This window comes from Carcharodon carcharias, chromosome 19, assembly GCF_017639515.1.
Source record: "Carcharodon carcharias isolate sCarCar2 chromosome 19, sCarCar2.pri, whole genome shotgun sequence".
NCBI lineage: Eukaryota > Metazoa > Chordata > Chondrichthyes > Lamniformes > Lamnidae > Carcharodon > Carcharodon carcharias.
Genome location: NC_054485.1, coordinates 58,054,187 through 58,081,337, shown reverse-complemented (window position 1 = coordinate 58,081,337; position 27,151 = coordinate 58,054,187). Strand labels below are relative to the sequence as shown.

Sequence of the window (27,151 nt, the reverse complement as noted above, 5' to 3'; positions counted from 1 at the left end):
TTAAGTCTATTGGAGATTGGGATGGTGATTTCAGCCTGCATCGGGGGTGGGGGGATTTCAGTCTGTATTGGGGTAGTGTTGGTGATTTCAACCTGTATCAAGGGGTAGGGATGGTAAATTTCCAAATGTATCAGGGTGGAGTTTGTGTGGTGATTTAAATCTGTATTCGGGGTGGTGATTTCAGTCTGTATTCAGGGTGGTGATTTCAGTCTGTGTTCGGGGTGGTGATTTCAGTCTTTGTTTGGGCTGGTGATTTCAGTCTGTGTTCGGGCTAGTGATTTCAGTCTGTGTTCGGGGTGGTGATTTCAGTCTTTGTTCGGGCTGGTGATTTCAGTCTGTATTTGGGGTGGTGATTTCAGTCTGTGTTCGGGGTAGGGGGGTGAGGTGGCCGTGTGTGTTTTGATGCTACAGCTTTATCATAGTTGAATACCCATGGCTGCTTTACTGAAACGTTTGCGACCAAATTTGATACCGAGCCATGTGAGGTATTAGGACAAGGACCAAAAGCTTTGTCAGAGAGATAGGTTTTATGGAAATTCTCACAGGAGGAAACAGAGGTATACAGGCTGATAGGTTTTTGGAGGTATTTCCAGAGCTTAGGGCTTCATTGGCTGACTGCATTGCTGCCAGTGATGAAAAATCAGGTGTTGTACAAGAGACCAGAATTGGAGGAATGCAGATAATTGGATGGTTGCAGGTCAGGAGGAGACTACAGAGATAGGGAGGGGTGAGGCCACAGGGAATTTAAAAGCAAGGATAGGAATCTTAAAACTGAGGCATTGGTTGACTGGGAGCCAATTCTGTCAGTGAGCGCAGAGGCAAAGAGTGAACTGGATTTGGTGCGACTTTGGATGGGGCCAGCAGAGTCTTGGATGAGTTTAAGTTTGTGCGGAGTGGAAGGTGGGATGCTGATTAAAGCAATGGAAAAGTCAGGTTTCGAGGTAGCAAAGGCATGGACGAGAGTTTCAAGAGATAATCTGAGGCTGGGATGGAGTCGAGTGATGTTACAGGGTTAGAAGTGGACCTTCTCAGTGATGGAGCAGATATTTGGTTAGAAGCTCATAGCAGGTTAAAGTATGACACCATCTTTGTGAACAATCTGATTCAGCTGTCTGCAGACAGTTGTCAGGGAAAGGAATGAAGTTGATGGTTAGGGAACAGTGTCTGTGGTGGGTCTAAAATCTATTGTTTGGCTCTCCCTAATATTTAATTGGAGGAAATTTCCTCTCATTTATGATGGATGTCTGACAAGCACCATGACAAATTGAGACAGTGGAGTGTCGAGAGGTGGTGAGGTAGCACTGGGTGTTTCTGTACATGTGGGATGTCATCTGTCTTCAGATGATGTCAGTGAGGGGTAGCAGAGAAATAGGAGGGGCCAAGGATAAATCCCTGGGGCGCTCCAGAGGCAATGGCGCAAGAGCAGGAAGAGAACCAATTCCAGGCCTCTGGCCATGACTGGATAGACGAGAATGGAACCAGGCGAGGACAGTCCCACCCACTTGGACAGCAGAGAACATAAGAAGTAGGAGTTGGAGTAGACCATATGGCCTTCAAGCCTGCTGCACCATTTAATACAATCATGGTTGATCTTCAACTTCAACTCCACTTTCCAACCCACTCCCCATATTCATTCATCCCCTGAGAGACCAAGAACCTTTCTGTCTCAGCCTTAAATATGTTCAAAAGTAGAGCACCAAAACCTTCTGGGGTAGACGAGTTCCAAAGATTCACAACCCTCCTATCTCAGTCCTTAATGAGCGGCCCCTTATCCTGAGACTGTGCCCCCGTGTTCTAGATTCCCCAGCAATGGGAAACAACATCTCAGGGTCTACCCTGTCAAGCCCCATCAGAATCTCAAATGTTTCAATAAGATCACCTCTCATTCTTCTAAACTCTGGAGAGTATAGACCCAATTTACTCAGCCTCTCAAAATAGGACAGCCTCTCAACCCAGGAACCAATCGAGTAAATTTTTGCTCTGCTGCCTCTAATAAAAGTATATCCTTCCTTTAGATATGGTGACCAAAACTGCACTAAGTACTCCTGGTGTGATCTTATGAAAGCCCAGTACAATTGTCGCAAAACTTCCTTATTCCTGTACTCCAATTCCCTTGCAATCAACATGCCATTTGCCTTTCCAATTGCTTTCTGCACTTGCATGCTCATTTTTTGTATTCCTTGTACGAGTACACCCAAGCTTGTACGAGTACACCCAAGCCTTTTTGTGCATCAACATTTAGAAGTTTCATGTCTTTTAAAAATATTCTGCTTTTCTTGTCTACTGAAGTAAATAATCTCACACTCACCCACTCCTGTTACCTTGTTGCCCACCCACTTAACCTGTCTCAGCAGCCTCTTTGTATCGTCACAACTTACATTGCAACTTGCTGTATATCATCAGCAAGCTGAGGAGGAGAGGCGTTAAAGGGCAACGGTGTGGTCAACCGTGTCAAAAAAAACCGCAGCGAAGTTAAGGGTTAGGGTTAGTTTGTCACCATCATAGGATGTAATCTGTGACTTTGATAAGGCTCATCTCAGTACTATGATAGAGACAGAAATCTGGAGGAATTCACTCATGGAGTTGCAGGAAGGATGAGCAGGAATTCGGAAGATGACAATGTGTTCAAGAATGTAGCAAGGAAAATGATTGGAGATGGGATGGTAGTTCATCAAGACAGAGGACACAAGGGTTTTTTTGAGGAGGGGGGTGATGGGAGATTATAATGGTTAAGGAGAGGGAACTGCTAACAACATCAGTTAACATTGCCACCAGGAAGAAAAGTTTAGTGGTCAGCAGCTTGTTAGTAGCATCAATGGAGCAGGAGGTTGGTCTTATGGACAAGATGAACTTGGAAAAGGCACAAAACAGGAGACAGGAGAGAAACTAGAGAACAGTGCTAGTTCAAAGCTAGGACGGGGTGAAACTTGGGAGAAGTTAAACATGGTGGGCTAGGGGTAGAGAGGGAAACTGCAGAGGCAACTGAACTGATGCTCTCAACCTTAGCGATGAGAAACTCCGTGAGCTACTCGCACGCAATGGCTGATGGGGATAGAGGAGGCGGGGAGATGGTCTAAGAAGATGGTCAATCATGGAGAATTCAAGTTGGGCATTATCTTTGCATTCCAATATGGCCTGGGAATAGTGAGCAGTTTTGCGGAGGAGGGTGGGCCCAATTATGATTTATTCATGGCTATAAATAAACATAAAAGTTTTACAGATTGTGAGATCAGGAACTAGTGATATAATGTGAGGTGAGATGATATCAGTTCACTGTGTCTGTGATCAGTTTTGATGCTAAGATTGGAGACACTGCCCTGACTTGTTGGCTTTGGTTTTTACTGATGATGTGTTTGCTGGGATAATGTTGACTTGTGGTTTGTTGCTAGTTTTCTTTTGAAGTGCTGACTCACAGGATCAGTTTGGATGAGTAAAGCTTTTTGGCAGGAGTCTCAGATTTTAATCTAAAAGATGGCAACTTTGACAGTGCAACCCTCCCTCAGTACTACAGTGGAGTCCCATGACCTTTTGACTCAGATGCAAGTATTACGCACTGAACCTGATTCTTCCCGGATTTGATTTATTTTTAATGTTACAATCCTGCGCTCTTTGCTCCTATTGTGCAGTGTTACTTGGCCTGGCAAGAGATCGTACTGCACCTTGAGCCTAAACCTAACTGGCCAAAGCCTTCTGTATTTTAATGTTCAGATTGAATGCAGTCTTCCCACATTAAACAAATGAATTTTTCATTAACTTCACACATTCAAGATATTATTGACAGACAGAAGATCCCAATTATCGTGGGAGGAACCAATTACTACATCGAATCACTGCTTTGGAAAGTACTGGTGGACACAAAGGTACTGGGGAGAGTTTCACTGAGCTTTGTAAAGTGGCTTATCAGCCACAAATCAACAGAAAGCTTCGCTGAGCATTGTATCATGGGAAGAGTGGGTCATTAGGTATTGTATCACAGAGTGGGGTAGGGAGATGACTGGTCACTGAGTATTGTACCATATAGTGGCAGGGGAGACTCAACCCTCTGTCAGAATGAAAGATTTCAGGGTGATAATGTGCTGTAGGCTGAAGAGCAAAATACAATTCTACCAGTTAAGTTAAATGACTTACATGTATTAGGGAGTGTAGCACTTTCATTATTTTGTATTATGCAGAAACATAGAATTGTTACAGCGCAGAAGGAGGCCATTTGGCCCATCATGTCTGCACCAGCTGTCTGAATGAGCAACTCACCTAGTACCATTCCTCCCGTCTTCTCTCCATAACGCTGCACATTCTTCCTTTTCAGATAACAGTTCAATTCCCTTTTGAATACTTCAATTGAACCTGCCTCCACTACAGTATCAGGCAGTGCATTCCAAACACTGACCACTCGCTGCGTGAAAAAGTTTCTCTTCATGTCACATTTTTGCTTCTTTTATTAATTTAAACCTGTATCCTCTCATTCTTGATTCTTTCATGAGTGGGAACAGTTTCTCCCTATCTACTCGTCCAGATCCCTCATGATTTGAATAACTATCAAATCTGCTGTCAACCTTCTCTCTAAAGAAAACAGTCCTAACTTCTCCAATCTATCTTCATAACTGAAGTCCCTCATCCCTAGAACCATTTTCGTGAATCTTTTCTGGGCTTAGTACTCCAGCTGAGGCTAAGCTGGTGACTTATACAAATTCAACATAATTTCCTTGCTCTTGTATTCTATGCCCCTATTAATAAAGCCTAAGATACTGTGTGCTTTATTAACTGCTCTCCCAACTTGTCCTGCCACCTTCAATGATTTATGCACATATACACCCAGGTCCCTCTGCTCCTACACCCCCTTTAGAGTTGTATCCTTTATTTTATATTGACTCTCCATGTCCTTGGTCATTAATATATATCAGGAAAAGCAAGGGCCCCAACACTGATCCCTAGGGAACTCCACCACAAACCTTCCTCCAATCCAAAAAAACATCCATTAACCACTACTCTGTTTCCTGTCACTCAGCCAATTTCATATCCATGTTGTCCTTTTTATTCCATTAGCTATAACTTTGCTCACAAGTATGTTGTGTGGCACTATATCAAGCATTTTGGAGGTCCATGTGCACCATGTCAACAGCATTGCCCTCATCAACCCTCTCTGTTACCTCTTCAAAAATAAACACAAAATATACACAGTTCCAGCTGAGCCAGAGTGAATCTGATCATTACTTTTGTTCTGTATGTTCAGATGTTGTGTATTTGAAAAATGAAAGCAGCTTAGTTACTCAATCGGTCTCTTTTTCCCGTGTACCATTGAAGAGATACACATCAGTTCAGCCTACAATAGAGTGATGCTGTTATTTCCCCATGTTATTCTGTTGTACAAATAAATGGAGGGAAATGTGAGTGAAATCCGATGAAAGTGAGATGACTTATAGGAACGACTGATGCCGCTGAACTCGTGAATGGTTTGACTACAGCCCTGAATTTCTAGCAGTCTTTGACTCTCTCTTCAGGAGATTAAATTATACTGCTCTATTTCTCACTTGTCCCTTGTTTTCATTGATTGGTGCTATGCTCTGTCATTTAGGAAGGGAAGGTTTGTTCTGCTACAGATGGGGCGGCTGGGAGTGGAACATCATCACCCAACAGGAAGCAAGAACTGGAAAAACTCGACTGTCTAGAACTCCACAAACGATTGGCGGAGGTTGACCCTGAAATGGCAGAAAAATTACACCCGCATGATAAACGCAAGGTCGCAAGGTCAGCTTAATCTATGACAATTATATGAATATCATTACCTCTCCTTCATCTGATGGAGTTGACATAATGATTGTCTAATTCAATGTGGTCCACATGCTGTATTCTTGCTCCTTGTCTTCACCTAAGTCAGGTCCTCTGTACTGGAGTTGACACTAAGAGATGCACAAACTGCATGGTAGCAGATGGGAATGTCAGCTGCGGCTCAGATGGTAGCATTCTCTCACCTCAGACTCCGAAGGTTCAAGTCTCACTCTAGAGACTTAAGCACATAAACCAGGCTGACACTCCAGTGAGTACAGGGGAAGTGCTGCACTGTCAGACGTTCCCACTCTCGAGTGCACCAAGGAGAACTAGGGAGTTCCTCTTGGTACCCTGGTCACTAATCCTTCAACCAATGTTACTAAAGAACCTGGTCATCACGTTGATGTTTGTGGAATTTTACTGTACGCAAGTGAGCATTTCCTACATTACAAGAGTAACTAAACCTAAAGGTACTCAGTTGACTGTAAAGTGCTCATGGAAGATGTTCAGCCGATGTTTGAGCGACTAGCACTGTTGGATCAAGGGAGACTTTGGAGGTAGAGATTATTCATGTTCATAATTTCCTCTTTGTGGTCATGAATCAGCTGCATCTCCACATGGGTTAAAGACCAATTCCAGACATTGGTCTGAATATTCCCAGCCTCGTGGAGGTTGGTGGCCAGAAAAATAGAGAGCCACATTGAGATGGCTCCCTGACACATTCCTGCTCCAATCCACAGAGGCAGGCAGCAAATTTGTGCAACTAAGGCCCCGCTCAGGTCACTTTGTGATGACATTGTGCATTTTATCAACATCATGGGCAGAGGCCACCAGCTTAATCGAGGCAGCCCCCCCAGCGGCAGACCCAAGGCCACAGGAGATGAAGATTCCATGCTTCATTGACAGGCCTCATGGCTGAAAGGCTGCCACCCTGACCATTAATAGTACTGCAGAGGAGTTCCCCCCAGTCCGGGCCCCTTTAATTGATCACTTTTGTGCAGGCAGCCAAGTGCTGCATGTGGGGCCTACCAGCCTGACATTGCTGTGGGTCCTCTGATTGGGCCTGCAGTCTCGGGAGCCGGGAGTCAATTAAGCGGTCGCTGACAATATGGGGGGACTCGGGTCCACCTTGGATCTGATGTCAGGGTCCTGTGGACGGCTGGAAAATTCACTGATTTTGGCACAGTGTCTGGGCCAGCCTGCTGTCTAACATTTCAGCAAAGCTGGAAGTTTCACATGTCTGTCCAAGATGTATCCAGAAGCTGCACAAGGACAAAAGTGTCAGATGCATGGGACTACCATGCATCTCCAAGTTCCACTCCAAATCACACACCGTCCCACCTTGGGCATATATGACCGTTCATCAAGGTCGCTGGGTATAAAGCCTGGAACCCAAATGGAACATTATGTAGGTGTAAAGACATCCGTTTGCCATGCTTCCTCTGCTGCTGCTTCTCCAAGACCAGCAAATACAAAGCTATTTCTGTCTATAAACTTACTTGTAGCTCCTTGTGGATCAGTGCGCTAACTGTTCCCTGGACAAACCGGTGTGGATAACAGGTACAGTACAGCTTTAAGAAGCTGTTTAAGTTTCTCTCCCTCTCTTTGTTCAGCAGCAGAATAGCAAAGAATCTGTGACTTACAGATTTACCAAAAGCAGCAATGTATTTGTAAGAGCAGGAACCCTACAGAAAGGAAGTGGCTTCCTTGTGATGACTCTATTATCTGGGCTCTTAAAAGAATGATTTACGGAGACATCTGATGCTTGAGAATCAGCCTGAGTGGAGAGTGGAGATTCCAGTCTGCAATGAATGCTCAACAGTATTAGAGGTACTAAACTACATGGAATTTACAGCACCAAAACAGGCTATTTGGCCCAACTTATCCATACCGGTATTTATGCAGCCTTAAGCCTCTTCCCACCTCTCTTCATCTCACCCTATCAGCATTAGCTCCTATTCCCTTGTCATTCAATACTTATCTGGTTTCTCTTTAAATGCATTTGTGTTTTTCACCTCAACCACTCCTTTGTGGTAACAAGTTCCACATTCATTTTAAAGACCTCCATTGGGTCAACCCTCAGCTTTCTCTTTTCTGTGCCTGTTTACTCTTTCCTGATGGTTATTACTTCTCGCTTCTGTTATCAATCTTGTAATTTTTTTTGTATCTTATTCAGTGCCACTAGGTTCTTTTTATGATATGGAGACCAGAATTGTGCACAGTTCACACTATCCACACCATACTCTCTGATTTGGCAATATTACTGCTCAATATTGGCTGCTTTGCAATGACTGGATTGCTTATCACTCCAACCCCTTTCAGCCCCTCCCCTTACTAGCTCCACACCATTCATTAGAAATATTCCCCATGTTTTCGACCAGCATGTACGACTTATCTGTATTGAATTTTATCTGCTATAATTCAGCTTGTTTGTCCCCTTTACATGTGGGATCACTCCTCTTGTTTTCCTGTGCACTCTAGTGAATGTATATCCCGATGGAAACTTGGCAGCCAGAATTGAGTGCAATAGTCCAGGTGAGGTCTGGCCAGAGAATTGTAAAACTCAGCCTCACCCTCTAAGCTGTGTGTTGTCCACTCCTCATGTTACAAGTCCCACTGTTTGATTTCTTATTGGTTCCTCATGTCATCTAACAGTGGAAGTGAAAAATCTATTGTTTAAACTTTTTAAATTCTCGTTCTCTCTTAATTTTTCTCTCTTCACTGTGTACCTACAACACTCATATTTTTGCCCAATATACATTATATTTGTCAGAATTAAATTAAATTTGGCAGTCATCTGCTGAATTCCAATGCAGGTTTAACTCCACGATATCATTGACTGTATTCTCTTACCCCATTCCCTCCTATCTGAACTCTTCCCCATCTCCCTGTTGGCCTGCTCGACCAGTGGTCTCCTGTCCAAAACGTTTCTATGTTTGTCCTTTCTGAATTTCAAACTATCAAATTAAATATCAAGCTAACAATAGAAAGGAAAAGCTTGCTTTTATATAGCACCTTTCATCTGTTCATGAGGTCGCAAAGTGCTTCACAACCTATTAATTTTAAAGCGTAATGTAGGCAAATATGGCCAACAATCTGTGCAAGGCAAGGTCCCACAAATAACAATCCCCACACCATCTGTTAATTATTTCTTAAGTAATTCCAAAGTACTTGGCACCTCTGCTCCATCCAACAGTCCAACATATGACCACTTTTATGTGAAGCATTTCCTTCAATCGTTCTATAATTACATTTTGCTCATTTGGAGCATGTCTGTTTGTTCTACTTCTGCAATTGCAAGTTTTTGGGACTCCTGCAGTAGGGCTTGAACTCACAACCCTCTGACACTGGGACAGGAGCTGATGCAATGGTATTTTGACACATGTATGTGGTGCAGTCCCTGAGTATTTCTATAAGATTAAAAATGGTATTATAGAAACGTTAAAGTGAACATTTTAAATCCAGTGAGAAAGCTGATATATTTGGCTGAGCTGAAAATTGTAGTCAAAGTATTACTCAAGCTCTTGGATCTTGCTGTCTGCAGCTGATTATCCCTAGCCAACACAAGGTCAAAGGTAGTATCCTGGCTCCTGTAGGTGTGATCTTAAAAACTAAGAGAAAAGCCCATTTTACATATAAGTATGTAGAATTTAGAATCACGGAATGTTTACAGCATATTCAGTGGTGCCATGAGCATTATTAATGTATAGAATATTTTAGAAAATATTTTTCTTTTAAAATAAATGTTTAGTCTATGGGTATACCTGAATTGGATTAAAGCCAGTTAGTCTGGGTGCTTTGATGGATACTGTTTTGATATGGAAGAGAGATAGCGTGCATTTTTAATAGAGCATTCAAGAAGTGGGGTGAAAATTGACACCTTTCTAGCAGCTACCAAGCAATATGTTTAGATTACTAATAAAATTGGTATTATGAAATTGTTAATAGGTGAGGTTCAAAGAGGTTGTTGATACAATGAGAATTAACATTCAATGGGGCTGGTATGTATAACTTCAGCAGTTTTCGGGTGTGCAGGCAGAGGCAATGTAAGATCAAAAGGCAGCTGCAAGCCTCCAACTGGCTCCACAGTGAAAAGAACCTCATTTTGAATTCGTAAGGTGAAAATGCTTTGTCTGGTGTCTGGTTGCTGTTGCCTTAATGGACATTAGTTTGGGAATTTGTTAAAAGTTATGATAATAGTAATTTTTAGCCATGTATATATATATATTTTAACCCTATGTCGCCTCTGGTTCTTTTGCCCTTCACTTTAAATCAGTGTTCCCTGCTTCTCAACACTTCCACCAATGGAATAATTTCTCCCTCTCTACTTTGTTCAGACCTCTCATGATTTTGAATACCTCAATCAAATCTCCTTTCAACGTTCTCTTTAAGGAGAAGAACCCCAGCTTTGTCTATCTATCCGTGTAACTGAAGTCCTTCATCCCTGGAACCGTTCTTGTAAATCTTTTCTTCACCCTGTCTAAGCCTTCACATTCTTCCTAAAGTGCAATAACCAGAATTAGACACAATGCTCCAGTTGAGGCCAAACCAATGTTTTATAAAGGTTTAATATAACTAATTTCTTTTGTACTTTGTGCTCCTCTTTATAAAGCACAGGATCCCGTATGCTTTATTCAGCACCTTCTCAACCTGCCCTATCATCTTCAATGATTTGTGTACGTTTGTCCATGGCCCCTCTGCTCCTGCACCAGATTTAGAATTGTAAACTTTATATTGTCTCTACTCCTTCTCCCTATCAAGTGAATCACTTCATACCTCTCTTGCTTAAATTTCATCTGCCATGTGTCACTCATTCCACTAGCCTATCTATATTTTTTTGAAGTTCTACACAATCCTCCTCACAGTTCCCAATACAGCACAGAAATAGGTTGTTCGGACAATCTAGTCTGTGTTGGCATTTATGCTCCATATGAGCCTGTTCCCACCTTACATTGTCTTACCCTATCAACATATCCTATTCCTCTCTTTCTCCATGTGTTTATTTAGCTTCCCCTTAAACGCACCTACTCCATTTGCTTTAGGTACTCCCTGTGTAGCAAGCACTAGATTCTAAACATTCTCTGGGTGAAGAAGGTTTTCCTGAATTCCTTATCAGATTTATTGGTGATTATCTTATAATTATGACCCCTAGTTTTGAACTCCCCACAAGTGGGAACATTTGAACTGTTTTAAAGTTATATCCAGACCTAAAGAGACAAAGGCTTTGTGCTTGTAACAGTGTCAATAACTCAGTAACACACAGATTTTCTTTGAGCAGAAGTCTGCAGGTCTATGAGGAAGTTGGAGTTCCCCACAGCAAACTTCTACAGCAACAGCGCCAAGAGGAAGGGGGAGGACCCCTTGGAGGAGCACTGCGCTTTCAACGGCCCTGCATAATGTGGCTGCACGCTGACCTGTCGGGTAAGAGAAAGTCTGATTAAACAAATCTGCATGATGATCTCATTTGTATCATAGGCATCAATATTAACCACCTTCCCCCATGCCACCTAGTCGCTTGGAGAATGCTTCTTCAACTGGCCATGTACATGGTGGCAGGTTTCAAGCTCTTGAGAGGCAGTGTGTTCCATTAAAGTATTTAAAGCAGCTTTCTACAGTGCAGTTGGGAACCTGGTTTAAATTTAAGTTGTCACGCAGTCTCCCAGGGCATGGGGATTGACAGTGTAAATACAAGCAGCAATTGAAAATAAATCAGAAATATATTGAGAACACTATACCTCTGACTGGACAGTAGAAGTGGTGCTGTCGATATTTTTTGTGAATCTTTGTTTCGCCCTTTAAGCACTAAAGTTTGTTTCTTTCTTGCCTTTCCTCTCTGCCGCAGAACATCTGCTCCAAACACTCCACGTGGGATTCAGTTACATTCTGCTGACTGTATATACTGTGTTTTAGTCTTAAAGGATTGAAATCATTGCTGTTCATTGAGCTGTAACTTCTCAATGACTTGTAATTATTTTGAGATTTTCCTCCTGTTGTTTCATCTTTGTTTCAAATGCCTTTTGAGGAGTTAATTCTCTAGGAGACCAGCCCGTGCAGAGTGAGCTGAGTGAGAGTAACATTGCAAACAACTTGGAAGAAGGGGAATTCTAAATTGGAAATTGCTAAGTGAAGAGAATAAGAATTAAATTTGGGGGCTGAAGTGCTAGGTGACTTGGGAGAGTGAGAGTTTATGAAGGAGAAATGGTAGAAGATGAGGCATTGAAAGGAGAAAAAGATGATAGACGAGTAAGGGAGAGGTTGAGTTGGGGCCTAGCAAAAAGAACCAAGAAACCATCACCATCGATATCAGGGATGTGGTAGGGTTTTGAGGTTTGTGACTCCGTAAATTGGAAGGAATTACAATCTGTGGCAAGTTCTAGTCTGGGCCAAGATGGTATAATACTACTTCGCATCAATGTTGGCTCCTGGTGGCTGCGATGTGAACCAACACCATTTCACCACCCCCACCCTCTGTTGTGAGCTTCTTTGTTCCACACCCACCAGTGGCTGTGATGTGAGCCTCTCCCTCCGTACCACACCCCACCCCTGGGGGCTGCAGTGATGAGCTTATGCTGATAGGAAGATGAAGGGACCTGTGAACACCTGGGAGGGTGACAGAAACTCACCTGAAAACCTTAGGGAGATAAAGGCAAGGTAATGGTGAAGTGGAAGTGTGGCATGATGATGTGGTGTGAGTGGGATGATTGCTATGGAGGTAAGAGCATTTTGAAAGGGGTTGGAGCAGTAACAGGAAGAATCATACAATCTTACAGCACAGAAGTTGGCCCTGTATCCCAAAGTGACTGTGCTTGGTTTTTGAAAGAACTATCCAATTTGTCCCACTTTCTTGCTCTTCTCCCACAGTGCTGTAAATGCTTCCTTTTCAAGTAGTTATCCAATTCCCTTTCAAAAGTTGTCTATTTAGTTAGTGTGCCTTTTACTTTAGTTTCAATTTTTCCCTTTTTCTTCATCTATGGTGTTTTATTACTGGCTAGTTTGATCATTTTAGCAGAATATATTCTTCTGGACTTTATTGATCATCAGTTTAAATATTTCCCACTGCTGTTCTATTTTGCTCATCAGTAAATTTTTCCAGTTTATTTTCTCAAATTCCATTCTCATCCACTTAAAATCAGCTTTATTCCAATTTATTACTTTGGTGTCTCTTACTTATATCTTCCTGAATCCTTATCTTCAACTGCATTATGATGTGCTCATTTATTAAGGATTAAAAAATTAAGTGAACAGTCCCAGTACAAAGAGCATATTGGTTAATTGTTTTGACTCTATAAGAGGTACAAAGAGCGTATTTACAACAAGGATAACCTTTGCTAGCCCATTACCATTGTTGTCAATTAATCAAATCGTACAGCACAAGAAGCCATTCAATTCATTGTGCCTGTGACAACTCTGAAAGAGCTATTCAATTAATCACACTCCCCTGCTCTTTTCCCATAACCCTGCAAGTGTTTCCTTACAAATATTTATTCAATTAGGCATGACCACCAGCTGTGCAGTTAAAATCAGGGATTTTTGAGGCCAGAATTGGATGAGTGCAGAAATCTTTGTGTTTTTCTGGAAGGAGGTTACAGAGAGAGGAAGGGATGAGATCATGGAGGGATTTGAAAACAAGGAGGAGAATGTTAAAATTAAACAGTTACTTAACTGGGGACTGATATAAGTCAGTGAGCACGGTGTGATGTCTTAAGCAATTAGAGAATCTAGGGGCTGTGGAGAGAAAACTGTGGTAGCCCTTTAGGTGGGACATCCTGAGGGAGCAGAGGTTGATTAGATACGCCTTGAGACATTTAGACCAGATCTGTTGGTGTCTATGATTATTGTTTAATTCCTAGGCTTGAATTATCTTTCTCATGTACAATAATTTATTATAAAATCTTTGCGAAACATTGCAAATCTTACAGTTCTTCATTTTTTGCCTCTAGTTCTTGATCAGCGTTTGGATCGTCGGGTCGATGACATGCTCGCTGCAGGCCTTTTGGAAGAACTAAATGGTTTTCACGCTCTATACAACCAGCAGAAAATTGCTGAGAACAGGTCTGTTCACAGCCATGATTGGGCAGAAAAATCTGTCCTGTTAGCGCATCATACTCAAAACAGTTTCAAACACTGTTATAAGGCTAGAGGAGTTTACAGAAGTAGGAAGGAGTAAGGTTATGAAGAGGTTTTTTTACATGAAGATTTTAATTTTTAAAAAATTCATTCACGGGATGTGGGCTTCGCTGGCTGGACCAGCATTTATTGCCCATGCCTAGTTGCCCCTGAGAATGTGGTGGTGAGCTGCCTTCTTGAACCGCTGCAGTCCACGAGGTGTAGGTATTCCCATAGTGCTATTAGGAAGGGAGTTCCAGGATTTTGACCCAGCGACAGTGAAGGAACAGCAAGATATTTCCAAGTCGGGAAGGTGAGTGACTTGGAGGGGAACTTCCAAGTGGTGGTGTTCCCATGTGTCTGATGCCCTTGTCCTTCTAGATGGCAGTGTTCATGGGTTTGGAAGGTGCTCTTTAAGGAGACTTAGTGGCCTTGGTGAATTCCTGCAGTGTATCTATCTTGTAGATGGTACACACTGCTGCTACTGTGCATTGGCGGTGGGGGGAGTGAATGTTTGTGGATGTGGTGCCAGTCCTGCTGCTTTGTCCTGGATGGCATCAAGCTTCTTGAGTGTCGTGGGAGCTGCAATCATCTAGGCAAGTGGGGAAAATTCCATCACACTCCTGACTTGTAAAAGGTGGACAGGCTTTGGGGAGTCAGTAGGTGAGTTACTCGTCGCATGATTCCTTGCCTCTAACCTGCTCTTGCAGCCACAGTATGTATATGACTCGTCTTGTTCAGTTTCTGGCCAATGGTAACCCCCAGGATGTTGGTGGTAGAAGATTCAGTGGTGGTAATGCCATTGGACATCATAGGAATCATTCGATGACAAGATTCTTTGTTGTTGAAGCTGGTCATTACCTGGCACTTGTGTGGCGCGAATGTTACCTGCCACTTGTCAGCCCATGCCTTGATATTGTACAGGTCTTGCTGCATTTGGATATGGACCGCATCAGTATCTGAGGAGCTGCAAATGATACTGAACATTGTGCAATCGTCAGCGACCTCTGACTTTTTGATGGAAGGAAGTCATTGATGAAGCAGCTGAAGATGGTTGGGCCGATGACATTACCCTGAGGAACTCCTGCGGTGATATCCTGGAGCTGAGATGACTGACCTCCAACAACCACAATCATCTTCCTTTGTGTTTGGTATAACTCCAACCAGTGGAGAGTTTTCCCCGATTCACATTGATTCCTTTTTTGCTAGGACCCCTTGATGCCACACTCAGTCAAATGTGGCCTTGATGCCAAGGCCTCACCTTAGGAGTTCAGCTGTTTTGTCCATGTTTGTACCAAGGCTGTAATAAGGTCAGGAGTTGAGTGGCCCTGGCAGAACCCAAACTGGGTGTCAGTGAGCAGGTTATTGCTAAGCAAGTGCGCTTGAAAGCATTGTTGATGACCCCTTGCATTACTTTACTGATGATCATGAGTAGACTGATGGGGCAGTAATTGGCCGGGTTGGATTTGTCCTGCTTTTTGTGTACAGGACGTACCTGGGCAATTTTCCACATTGCCGGGTAGATGCCTGTGTTATAGCTGTATTGGAACAGCTTGGCTAGGGATGCGACGAGCTCTGGAGCACAAGTCTTCAGTAGTATTGCCGGAATATTGTCAGGGCCCATAGCCTTTGCACTATTCAATGCTTTCAGAGGTTTCTTCATATCATGTGGAATTAATTGAATTGGTTGAAGACTGGCATCTATGATGTTGGGTACCTCCAGAGGAAGAGGCCGAGATGGATCATCCATTCGGTACTTCTGGCTGAAGATTGTAGCAAATGCTTCAACCTTATCTTTTGCACTGATGTGCTGGGCTCCTCCATCAGTGAGGGATATTTGTGGAACCTCCTCCTCCAGTGAGTTATTTAATTGTCCTCTACCATTCACGACTGGTTGTATTAGGACTTGTAATGGAAGTATCATATTTTTCCTGATGTTACTGTGGGATACTTTAAAGCAGGCTTATGTTTGTGTGTGCGTCTGTTTCTGTGTTTGTGAATAATTTAAGTAAACTGCAGACTGTTAGACTGCAAGGCTTGAATCATCAAGTAGGTGTAAAGGTTAAGTGTAAAAAGCAGGTATTTGAAATGCTAATGGACAAGCTAAGTAAAATGGAATTTGCATTTTTAGATAAGTGGGAAGATTGTTGGCTTTTCAAAGGGACATGGTAAGATGTTTACAACTGGCAAGATAAATAAAGCAAAGTTATTACGTTTATTTTTCCCAAAAGTGCTGACCATAATGACAGCATAAAAGATTTTTTATGTTCTGAGAACAGTAACTTCCAAAGACAGGTTGAAACAATGGGCTTGAAACTTACTGATCAAAAGGGAGAAAATATATATAAAGAAAGATGGAAAGCTGTGTGGGGTGTGGCCGTATGAGCTCTTGAAAGGTGCACTGTATGAAACAGACATGGGGGAAAAAGCCTGGAGCCACCCTGGAGATGTTTGCTGTTTCAGTAACCAAGGTCGTGTTAAAAGCCTTTGGAGTTTTACTGTCGAGTGAGAGGGAGAGAGAAACTGTGAAATACCTCCCTGACAGCAACAGTGGGTGCTTATGGTAATCTTGGATGTTTTATAGGTTAATAATCAATTGTGGACTGTTGACTGAGAGGGGTGTGTAAGTGGAAGTCTAGTTAAGTATAAATCTTGTGGGAACTGTTATAAAGCTAAATGTAACTCTCTTACTCACTCTTCCAGAACCACTTCATCCAATTCAGGGTCATGGGGAGTTGGAGCCTATCCCAACAGCCTATGGGCGCTAGGCAGGGTATACCCAGGACAGGATGCCAGTCCATCACAGGGTACACACTCACAAGCACACACACACTAGGGGACAATGGGAGGAATCCAGAGCACCTAGCAGAAACCCACACAGACACAGGGAGAATGTACAAACTCCACATAGACAAACATCCAAGGTCAGGATCGAACCCAGGTCCTTGGAGCTGTGAGGCAGCAGTGCTAACCCACTGTGCCACCCCCTAAATGTAGCTATGTAACGGAAATCTTGTGTGTTTAAATTTTGTTTTCTTTTGTTAATAAATGTTTTAATTTGATCTTTAAAATCTCTAAAGGTGGTAGTGGTCTCGTTACTTCTGACTTCAGTGCATAAATCTTCTTGTAATAAATACAAATTGCAAAATCATTGTGATAGCCTGGCCAAGCTTCCCTCTGGGTCCTGTGATGGGGAACATCTTTGATCATACAGGAGAAATAATTTGGACATTTGCTATCCCTGGGTTATTTGATTTGATATCTTCTCACCTCCACCTTCTCAAGTAGAATTATGTTAGGGATGGACAATAAGTGCTGGCCATGTCAGCGAGGCTCACATCCCATGAATAAATTCCAAAGAAAAACTGTTTCTTTTCCTCTTCCTCTTATTTGCTGTGGATGCTGCCTTCTCTATTCCATACTAAATTTATTTTCTAACTCATTTCCCCCCCACAATTTCTTAACTTAATGCATCCCTCCATGTAGGTTTATACATTGGTAATAATCTACTTTTTAACCCTTATTGGCCGCATTATTTCTGTTATTGCCCACAGTTTTCTCTCTTTAACCCTCGTCCCCTAGTGGCCTACATCTATTAATGTGTCAGTCCTGGCACATTGGTAGTTCTGACTCGCAAGATTTTGGGATCAAGTATCACTCCAGAGACTTGAGAATCCAGACTGCTTCATTGCTGTGCTGAGAGCATGCTGCACTGTCATTCAAATGAAGCATTAAACCAAGGCCCTATCTACCCTCTTTAGTGGATAGAAAAGATTCCCTGGCACTATTGGAAGAAGAGCAGGAGGTTCCCCCAGGTGTTCAGGCTAACACTTATCCTTTGTTCAACACCTAATTCTAGTGATCTAGACATTTATTTTATTGCTGTTTGAGGGATCTTGTGTGCACATTTACTGCATCTCAACACTTCAGTATACTTTCATTGGCTGTGAAGCACTTTGAAATGGTGTGAGGTGGTGAAAAGTGGTACAATAATACTAATTTGTTTCGTCATTCAGTTCAGTGGTTTGTGAGTATTATTTCTGAATGTTATCCACTTGCCCTCTCTAATAGTGCTGTCCAATCCATTTACCCTCTAGTCTTTACTCTGTTTCCAGACCACCTCATCCATCTGGCTATCCTTCCTTAAGCACCATGTGGTTCAATTTTCAGAATTGTGTCACCCTATCACTTGAAAACCCATTTAGGTAACATCCATTGCTTCTAAACACTAATCCTCAGTAGATCCAGTTAATTTAACCAAAAACAAGGTGCCTTTTCCAAATTCATGCAAACTCTGATTGCACCTTAGAGTCTGTTGACTAACCCTCTCTTGTATTGAGACTTGTGATAAGTCACAACTGAATTAAGATAATTGCTGCTTTTGATCTGCTGGTTTATCCCATCTCCTTTCCTGAACATTTTTCACCATACTTTTAGCACTAAATTCCTTAAATTATGAATCATGTCTGTGCTATCTTTTCACGACTTTCTTATTCTGGGATGAATTTTTGCATTTACTTCAATTTAACTCTTTTTTTAAATACCATTCCCTTTCAAATATCTATCGTGAGCAGTGGCTGTACTTTTATAGATTACTCCCAATACTTCCATTTTCCTCTGTAAAAGTAAAGTTGAAAGTCTTATTGTAAACTCTGCCTTTCTCGCAGTGAAGTATAAGTCACCCCCCAACCTGCTTCATTTATGTGGTTCTTTTTGCATGCTTATTTAAGCTCTGTTCTTATTAAACAGCTGAGGGTCATCTCTGGGGGTCATGTATTCAGCCAGCAGCTGTAAGGGATGGCAGTGCCCTCACAAGCTGACTTCCTCATGGGAAAGTTGTAACATTGCATTCTGAGGAAATCACAATTTGTAAAGGTCATCTGAGATGTAAACACACATCTCACTGTGAACAGCCCATATCCTGCTGCATTTTCACAGCATTTTTGTGTTCCATAATAATGAAACTGTAGGCTATCTTATGATTTGGGGATATTTTACCTTTTCCTCAATGGCAAGGAGAGACTATTAGTGAGAGATGTATCACCATACCAGTGATGAAAAGTGTGTGTCTCTAGCCCATGGGATGTTGCCATATTGAGGGAATGTGGAGTTGTCTATTTGGTGAATCATTCTGCTGTGCCGTCCTTTTTTGCTCTATTACTTGACAGATTATTGATTAATATTTGTATTTGGATCTTTTTCCACTGGGACACAGCCAGAATTATCAGCATGGCGTCTTCCAGTCCATCGGATTCAAGGAATTCCATGAATATCTGACCTACAACAGCAGCTGCAGTGAGACTAGGGAAAATCTGCTGACCCAAGGTAACAATATGTATAGTAACGTGCTGGGTATAGTGCAATACTAGGGTTTGGTAACACTGTGCATAGCTCCCATCTGAATGTACGAGATAAGGCAAGTTTGACTGGAGATTGGATGTGGAGGCAGTTACACCTTATGCTACATGTTGCACAGGGGCTACAGCCAAACCCCAGGGTAAACTGGCCAAGCCTCTTGCCGTAATGATCACTTTGTTTCCTATGCACAAGGGATATCACCAGGGCTTCTTAGATAGCACCTCCCAAACCCATGACCACTACCATCTTGATGGACAAGGGCAGCAGATAGATGGGAACACCACCACCTGGAAGTTCCCCTCCAAGCCACTCACCATCCTGACTTGGAAGTATATTGCATTCCTTCACTGTCGCTGGGTCAAACTCCTAGAACTCTGTTCCCTAATAGCACTGTGGGTGTATCTACACCACATGGACTGCAGTGGTTCAAGAAGGCAGCTCACCACCACCTTCTCAAGGGCATCTAGGGATGGGCAAGAAATGCTGGCCCAGCCAACGAAGCTCACATCCCATGAATGAAGAAAGAAAAAATTATTAATATCAACCAAGCTGTAACTCTCAAAGATACCTTTTGGATGTCTGGCAAATCATTTGCCAGAGCAGACACCTTCGTACTCTGCCCATGAACATTGGGAAACAGGAGCAGTCTAAGAGTTTTCAAGCCTCCATGTGCTCTAACTGCAATTCTGCAGTCCACCTGAATTGCAAGAGCTCTGTTCCATGAGTGTATAGTTAGCCAGTGACAGCCTGCACAGGAGCCTGCAGGTAACTGAGCACTTCCCTGGCAGCTGCTGTGCCAGTTCTCTCCTCAGTCCCCCCCATTGTTCCTCCTTGAACTACGTTTACAAGAGTAGCTTGTTGATGACCATGACCTGCTTCTGACAGCTACACAATAACCATAAATACCTGCTGAACAGCTTCAAGGAAAGAAAGAACCTGGAGTTATATAGCACCTTTTACATCCTCAGGATGTCCACAAAGTGCTTCCCAGTTAATTAATTATTTTTGAAGTGTAGTCACTATTGTTATTTAATCATACGTAGCAACGAATTTGTGCACAGCAGGATCCCACAAACAGCAATATGGTAATTATTGGATCTGTTTTTGAAGTTTATTGAGGGATAAAAATGTTAGCTCAGACACGAGGGAGAACTCCCAGCTATTCTTTGAATAGTGTCATGGGATCTTCTTTGTTCACCTGAGGAAACACAGGGCTTCAGTTTAATGCCTCATTCGAATGACAGCATCTCTGTCAGTGCAGATTTCCCTCAGTGCTCTACTGGGTTATCAGCTGGGTTGTGGGCTCAGCATCTGGAGTGAAGCTTGAACCCAAAATCTCCTGAGTCATTAGTGCTACTGACTGCACCAAGCTTCCGTGGTAGCCATCATTGAGCATACCATTGGAATCCTCAAGCATATCTTGTATTTATGCAATTCTGATTCTGTTACATTTATTTGGAATGTGAAAGAATGCATTTACGTGCTGCTTGCTCTTACTTTGCCATATTTGTTTGGTGTATGAGGGAGGGAGGGAGTGTGTGCTTCGTCTGTTTACACTATGTCCTTTCCCCGGTAGGTGTTGCTGCACTCAAACAAGTCACAAAGCGTTACGCAAGAAAGCAAAACAAATGGGTCCGCAATCGTTTCCTGAAAAGTAAGTAGCAGAACAAGAACTGCAGAACAAACCAAAGAGCCTGGTTAAGGACATGAGCCAGCTCCTTTTAGTGTGCAATATTAATGATCATATCTCCCCATTCAGGGGTTTTATGGAAATGTTCAATCCTGACTACACATGGTCTCCAATTAACCAGGTGCTTCTGCACCAACATTCCAGCCGGGATACATAGTAATTTCCATTCAAATAAGAATGGAGTAAGACTGATGGGGAGGCATCAATAATAAGAGTTACAGGGGAGATGTGATTTTTTTTAAATAGAAGTTGTTACTGTTTTTTAATAGAAGTTGAGATACACTATCTAACAATAACCTGTAAAAAGGAATTGGATAATTACTTGAGAAAAAAAGATTTACAGGGCTATAAGTAAAGAGTAGGCCAGTGGGACTAATTGGACAGCTCTTTGGAATGTCACCAAAGGTACGTTGGGCTGAATGGCCTCCTCTGCTTTGCGACTCTGTGAGCTTACAAAGCTGTATCACAACTAGGTGGTAGCAAATGGAATTCAACCCAGAGAAGTGTGAGGTAATGCATTTGGGGAAGGCAAACAAAGCATAGTAAATAGGAGGATATTGGGAAGGGTAGAGGAAGTGAGAGACCTTGGTGTGCATGTCCACAGGTCCCTGAAGGTGGCAGGACAGGTGGATAAGGTGGTAAAGAATGCATATGGAATACTTTACTTTATTGGACAAGGTGTAGAATACAAAATCAGGGATGTAATGCTAGAGCTGTATAAAACGCTGTTTGGGCCATAGCTGGAATTTTGTGTACAGTTCTGGTTGCTATATTACAGGAAGGACATAATTGCCGTGGAGAGAGTACAAAGGAGATTTGCAAGATAATTGCCAGGGCTTGAAAATTGCAGCTATGAGGAGAAATTAGATAGGCTAGGGTTGTTTTCCTTCGAACAGAGGAGGCTGAGGGGTGACTTAATTGAGGTGTACAAAATCATGAGGGGCCTAGAGATAGTAGGCATGAAAAACCTGTTTCCCTTAGGAGAGAGGTCAGTTACCAGGGGCACAGATTTAAATAGATTGATAAAAAGATTAGAGGGGACATGAGGAAAAGCTTTTTCACCCAGAAGGTGGTGGGTGTTTGAAATTCGCTGCCTGGTTTGGTGGTGGAGGCAGAAACCCTCAACTTATTTAAAAGGTACCTGGATCTGCACCTAAATGTTGTAACCTGCAAGGCTACGGACCAGGTGCTGGAAAGTGGGATTAGAATGGGCGGCTATTTACTTTTATTTTTTATTTTTTCAGCTGGCGCAGACAAATGTGCCATAACTTTTCTATGGCTCTATGCTTCTATCACCCATGCCCCATCCCATAAATTCACTGCCTATTTTGTGCCTTCAACATTTGGATTTCCCCCTTCAGGATTCCATTGAGGCATAGATTTGGGTGGTGGTTGAGTCAATCGTTGTCATGGGTGTGATTTATTTAAATCACAAGCTTATGGAATTTCTTATATTGACATATCAGACTTATAAACAAGACCATTCTTGAATTGTCAGTTATATATTTCCTGTACTAGCCTTTTTAAAGCTGTTGGTCAGTTTTTGTTAGCTTAAGTTTGATTTTCTTGTATTTTCTAACTGACAAAGAGATTGTTTTGCTCATATTTAAACTGCTTCCCTCTATCATACATTGGCCTCTGCCTCCCTCTGTTCTTTTCCTCTTTCCTCTCTCAAATCTTTTTTTCTCTTCATCAAAACAGAACAAATCTCTTCTCTAGCTCTCCACATACAACCTTGAATTCCTACATAGCTTCAGTGAAACTCTGCTGAATGTGTTTTCTTATATTTTGCTTCTTCTCCTTAGCCCCCCAGTCCCACAGGATGTGCATGGGTCAAAATGATTGATGGCACAGTTGAAAGCCTCTGCATGGTGGCAGCAGGACTGGCCAGGATAACTGCCCTTCGACCCCCCCCAATCACAGGTGCCCCCCGCTCCCCCCCCCTTCTCCTGCCCTTACTTCACCGCCCAGTCATAAATTCTGTCCCTGGAGGACCATCATGAGTGGAAGGGAGGGAACCTGTGATTGGACTAGCTGGAGCAGTGAGCATGGGAGAGACAGAATCTGTGATTGGAGGAGCAGCTCCTCACAGATTCTGTTTCTCTCAAACTCACTACTCCTCCAGTCAAAATACATGAGGGTGACCTTTCTTTCAATATGATGAATTTTTCAGCCTTGGTCTTTGATTTTTCACAGGCTTTTTGTGAGGTTTTAAGGGCGATTTTGCCTGCCATGTCAATATGCACCTTGTCAGTATCGATAAAACAGCAACACTAGGCAAACTCATCAGTCACATCTTGCAAAACAAATTCTTCATGCTACCTCTCCTCAACAGTTAAATAATACGCTACACATCAAAGTCTTAAAAACTCTCTGATTGACTTTCTCTCTGGCTCTGGAACACTCACCCTCTGGCCCCCTGACACCCTAGCCTGGCTACACCCCCACCATGGCACTCTCACACTCTCTGACATTTTCTCTCCCCATTTTTCTAACTCTCTCCCTCTCTCTCCTTTTGAAGTGAGAGGTTGGCAAGTAGAAAGGGAAGTGTGTAAAAAGTGTGTGGTAAATACTTTTTTAAAATTCGTTCACGGGATGTGGGCTTCGCTGGCTGGGCCAGCATTTATTGCCCATCCCTAGTTGCCCTTGAGAAGGTGGTGGTGAGCTGCCTTCTTGAACCACCGCAGTCCCTGTGGTGTAGGTATACCCACAGTGCTGTTAGGTAGGGAGTTCCAGGATTTTGACTAGCTGTGGGATAACTAAAGGCAGATACTAACTACCCTGTGAGATAACTGCAGATATTATGTGACCACCTTGTATGATTTTGTTTCAAAGGGCCAGGAGCTAATGTTCCTCCAGTGTATGGTCTGGATGTGACAGATATCAGCCAGTGGGAGGAGACTGTACTGCTACCTGCAATGCAGATCCTCGAAAGCTTCTTAAAGGTACAGAATCCATGAGACATTGTTTGATGAGTGAGTTAGGAAGCACTCTGTTCCAGTTAACCTGTGGCTCCACATGTTTTTCCTTCCTTTGTTTAAACCCTGAACGTCATCTGCTGTACTGTCTATAACCTTCAGCAGCAAAACACACTTCACAGAAAAGGCCATATTCTTATTGATCTTTGGGGTACTGTACCCTGGGTCTCATTGACTCAGCCTGCCCATTGAAACTGAAATGTCCTGAATGTGTTCAACTTTGACCCCTCCATTAAAGGTGTTGCATCAATGCATAGCCATAGGAAAAGCAGAAAGCTACTGTAGTTCATTTCTAGAGGAACAGAATGAAAAGGTAGAGAAGACATTTAAAAAAAAATGTATGGCATTTTAGCTTTAGCAAGAGGCATGGAGTACAAATCAAGGAAATTATGCTAAACCTCAGTAAAAAGCTGGTCAGGCCTCCACTAGAGTATTGTCATCAATTGTGGGCACCACACTTTAGGAAGGATGTCAAAGCCTTTGGGAGGGTGCAGGCGAGGTTTATTGGAATGGTGTTTGGAATGAGAAATTTCAGTTATGTGGAGAGACTGGGGAAGCTGAGATTGTCCCCTCAGAGCAGAGAGGGTTGAGGAAATTCAATAGAGGTGTGTTACAGTCATGGACAGTTTTGATGGAGTAAATAAGGAGCAGCTGATTCGGGTTCCAAAGGATACATATTTAACACAATTGACAGAAGAACTAGAGGCAACACAAAGGGTAGAATTTACACCGTTAGTTATTGCAATCTGGAATGTACTGCCTGAAAGGGTGGTGGAAGCAGATTTAAAGATAACTTTCAAAATAGAATTTGATAAAAGCTTGGAAGAAAAAAAAGTTGCAGAAGAATGAGACTACTCTGATAGCTCTACCAAAGAGCAGGCCCAGTGGGCTGAAGAGACTCATTCCGGATCATTCTATGATTCTAAATTCTGTGAAATGTGTATAGAACCTTAGTTCGGTCAGACTGAGAGAATTGTGCATAGTTCTGGTCTCCATCCTAAGACAGAATATAGCACCTCTAGGGAAGATGCAAAACAAATTTGCAACAGTAATACTGGAATTGAGAAGTCCATGTGTTTAGGACCTTAGCAGCTGAAGGCACAAAGCAATTAAAATTGGTCACACACAAGAGGTCCAAATTGGAGGCTTGCAGTTATCTCAAAATTTGGTAGGGCTGGAAGAGGTTGGAGAGATAGGGAGGGGCCAGGTCATGAAGGGATTTGAAAGCGAGAATGAGAATTTTGAACTGGGGACGTTGCCGGACCAAGAGCCATTGTAGATCAGTGAGCACAGGCAGTGATGGGTGAATGGGCCTTAGTGCAAGTTATTATATGAGCAGTAGAGTTGACACAGGTCTTTAAAATTACGAAGGAGCTAGATAGGGTACGCATAGGGGAGGTACTTCACCTTGCAGGTAGGTGAACCCACACCTCCCCTGTTATACTCCTAACTCCAAGATTCAGCCTGAATCCGTCCAGGTGGAGAAAATGGTCAAGGCTCACAACTCTTCTTTTTAATAGTTTATTTTAACATCAATAAACTTACAAACATTAGTACCCTGCTCCTATCACATTAGACCTGTACTTACAAATCCTGTTTATCATCGATAACTTACAAACATCAGTATCCTGCTCCCTTTTAAGTTAAATCAGTATCATATTTACAAATACTGTTCCTGGAACTTCTGGCACTCACACTGTTAACTGGTTGCTTCTGAAAAGTTGCTTCTGTTACTGCTGTTCCTTTAGCTTAGTTTCCTGTTTTAATTTATCCAATCCCCTTATTAATGTATTTCCTGAAATCTCTATACTGTGTTGTGCTGCTACTGCTGTCTGCTACCCCTATTACACATTTCTTAAAACTACTAAAAAATCACACCTGTGACAATGATTGCATCGACCGTCTCCCAAATCTGTGTCTTCTTAATATATTGTAACAATCTCAAATCCTGTTTTATGAATAGTCCATTAACATGTGAATGTGTTTCGATGGGAAAGACCCTGGTTATCATATCAGGTACATTTCACTTTTATCAATAAGTCCTTTGGGATTAGTATTTCCAAGGAACGTGGGGGCACATTCAAAAACAATGTCACCAAATCTGTAGATATTATTTATAGTTGTATAGTTTAGCCAAGTGTTCAATGGTAGAGACAAATCATTTAATTAGATAGACGCATTTCCATTGTCTGGTCAGGAAAGTGGAGCTGAGACCACAAACAGATCAGCCATGATCTTATTGAATGGTGAAGCTGGCTCAAAGGGCCAAATGGCCTACTCCTGCTCCTATAATGGCCTCATTAATCATCTCTTGACTAGTATATTGAAGAATTCACTCATTGTGTCTTTGTCTGTTTTTCAAGGTTCTGTGGAATGCTGGGTGGCAAAGTTTGGCCAATTTCTGAAAATTATCTATTATAGACTGCCTTTTTGCAGTACCTTCTTTTGAGCTTTTAATTGTTGGGCTCTAAGTTGAATGCATTGTTGCTGAAGAATTGGCTACAGCACTCAACCCCCAAAGTGCCTGACGTCTGATTCTTCAGACTATCTTTCACTTCTAAACATCTTCTCCTGTTTCTTACTGAGCCAAGACCTGACACATTAACTTTCACTGTCAGTTTTTAACATTGAATACATTCTTACTGAAGGACTGAATACACCTGTAGGGGAGTCCAAAACTGGGAACCATATATGTAAGATAGTCACTGATAATCCAATAAGGACTTTGGGAGAAACACCTTTACCCAGAGTGGTGAGAGTATGAAGCTTAATACCACATGGAATAGTTGAAGTGAATAGCTTACGCATTTAAGAGAAAGCTAGATAAGTACATAAGGGAGAAAGGAATACCTGAATGTTGATAGAAGAATATTTTGATAGGATGAGTCGAAGACTGGCTAAAGGAGTTTTATGTGGAGCGTAAATATTAGTATGGAGCAGTTGGGCCAAATGGCCTGTTCCTGTGCTTCAATTGCAGTAATTCTATGTATCATGGAATCTACTCGCATCACCCACTGAATTTTTCTTCTGCCCTGTTCTCCTGTCACCTGGCCACTGCTCTGCTTTCTAACCCCTCTGCCATGAGCTCACTGTTTAACTTATTTGTTTTCTTCTTCTAATAGTTTTTAATCCCTCTCAGCCCTTGCAATTACTTCATTATTTTCCAGCTGTACCGTTTACATTTTAATATTCCTGGCTACCCATCTGCACCACCCTAAGCAGACTGTATTTAATATTTATGTCACTTTAATAT

The 27,151-nt window shown here is 42.3% G+C and overlaps 1 protein-coding gene across 6 annotated transcripts in view; it reads left to right on the top strand.

Moving 5' to 3' along the window:
• Nucleotides 1-27,151, top strand: part of trit1 (tRNA isopentenyltransferase 1) — a 67,377-nt gene that overhangs the window by 8,053 nt on the left and 32,173 nt on the right. For 4 of the 6 annotated variants that reach the window (XM_041213223.1, XM_041213225.1, XM_041213221.1 and 1 more), the window contains exons 3-9: nucleotides 3,762-3,860; nucleotides 5,573-5,745; nucleotides 11,030-11,187; nucleotides 13,707-13,818; nucleotides 19,088-19,197; nucleotides 20,807-20,884; nucleotides 23,756-23,865. In XM_041213223.1, the coding sequence (XP_041069157.1) occupies nucleotides 3,762-3,860; nucleotides 5,573-5,745; nucleotides 11,030-11,187; nucleotides 13,707-13,818; nucleotides 19,088-19,197; nucleotides 20,807-20,884; nucleotides 23,756-23,865 (840 nt within the window). The remainder of the gene's footprint in view (nucleotides 1-3,761; nucleotides 3,861-5,572; nucleotides 5,746-11,029; nucleotides 11,188-13,706; nucleotides 13,819-19,087; nucleotides 19,198-20,806; nucleotides 20,885-23,755; nucleotides 23,866-27,151) is intronic. The other 2 variants (XM_041213224.1, XM_041213222.1) reach the window with 1 other exon arrangement.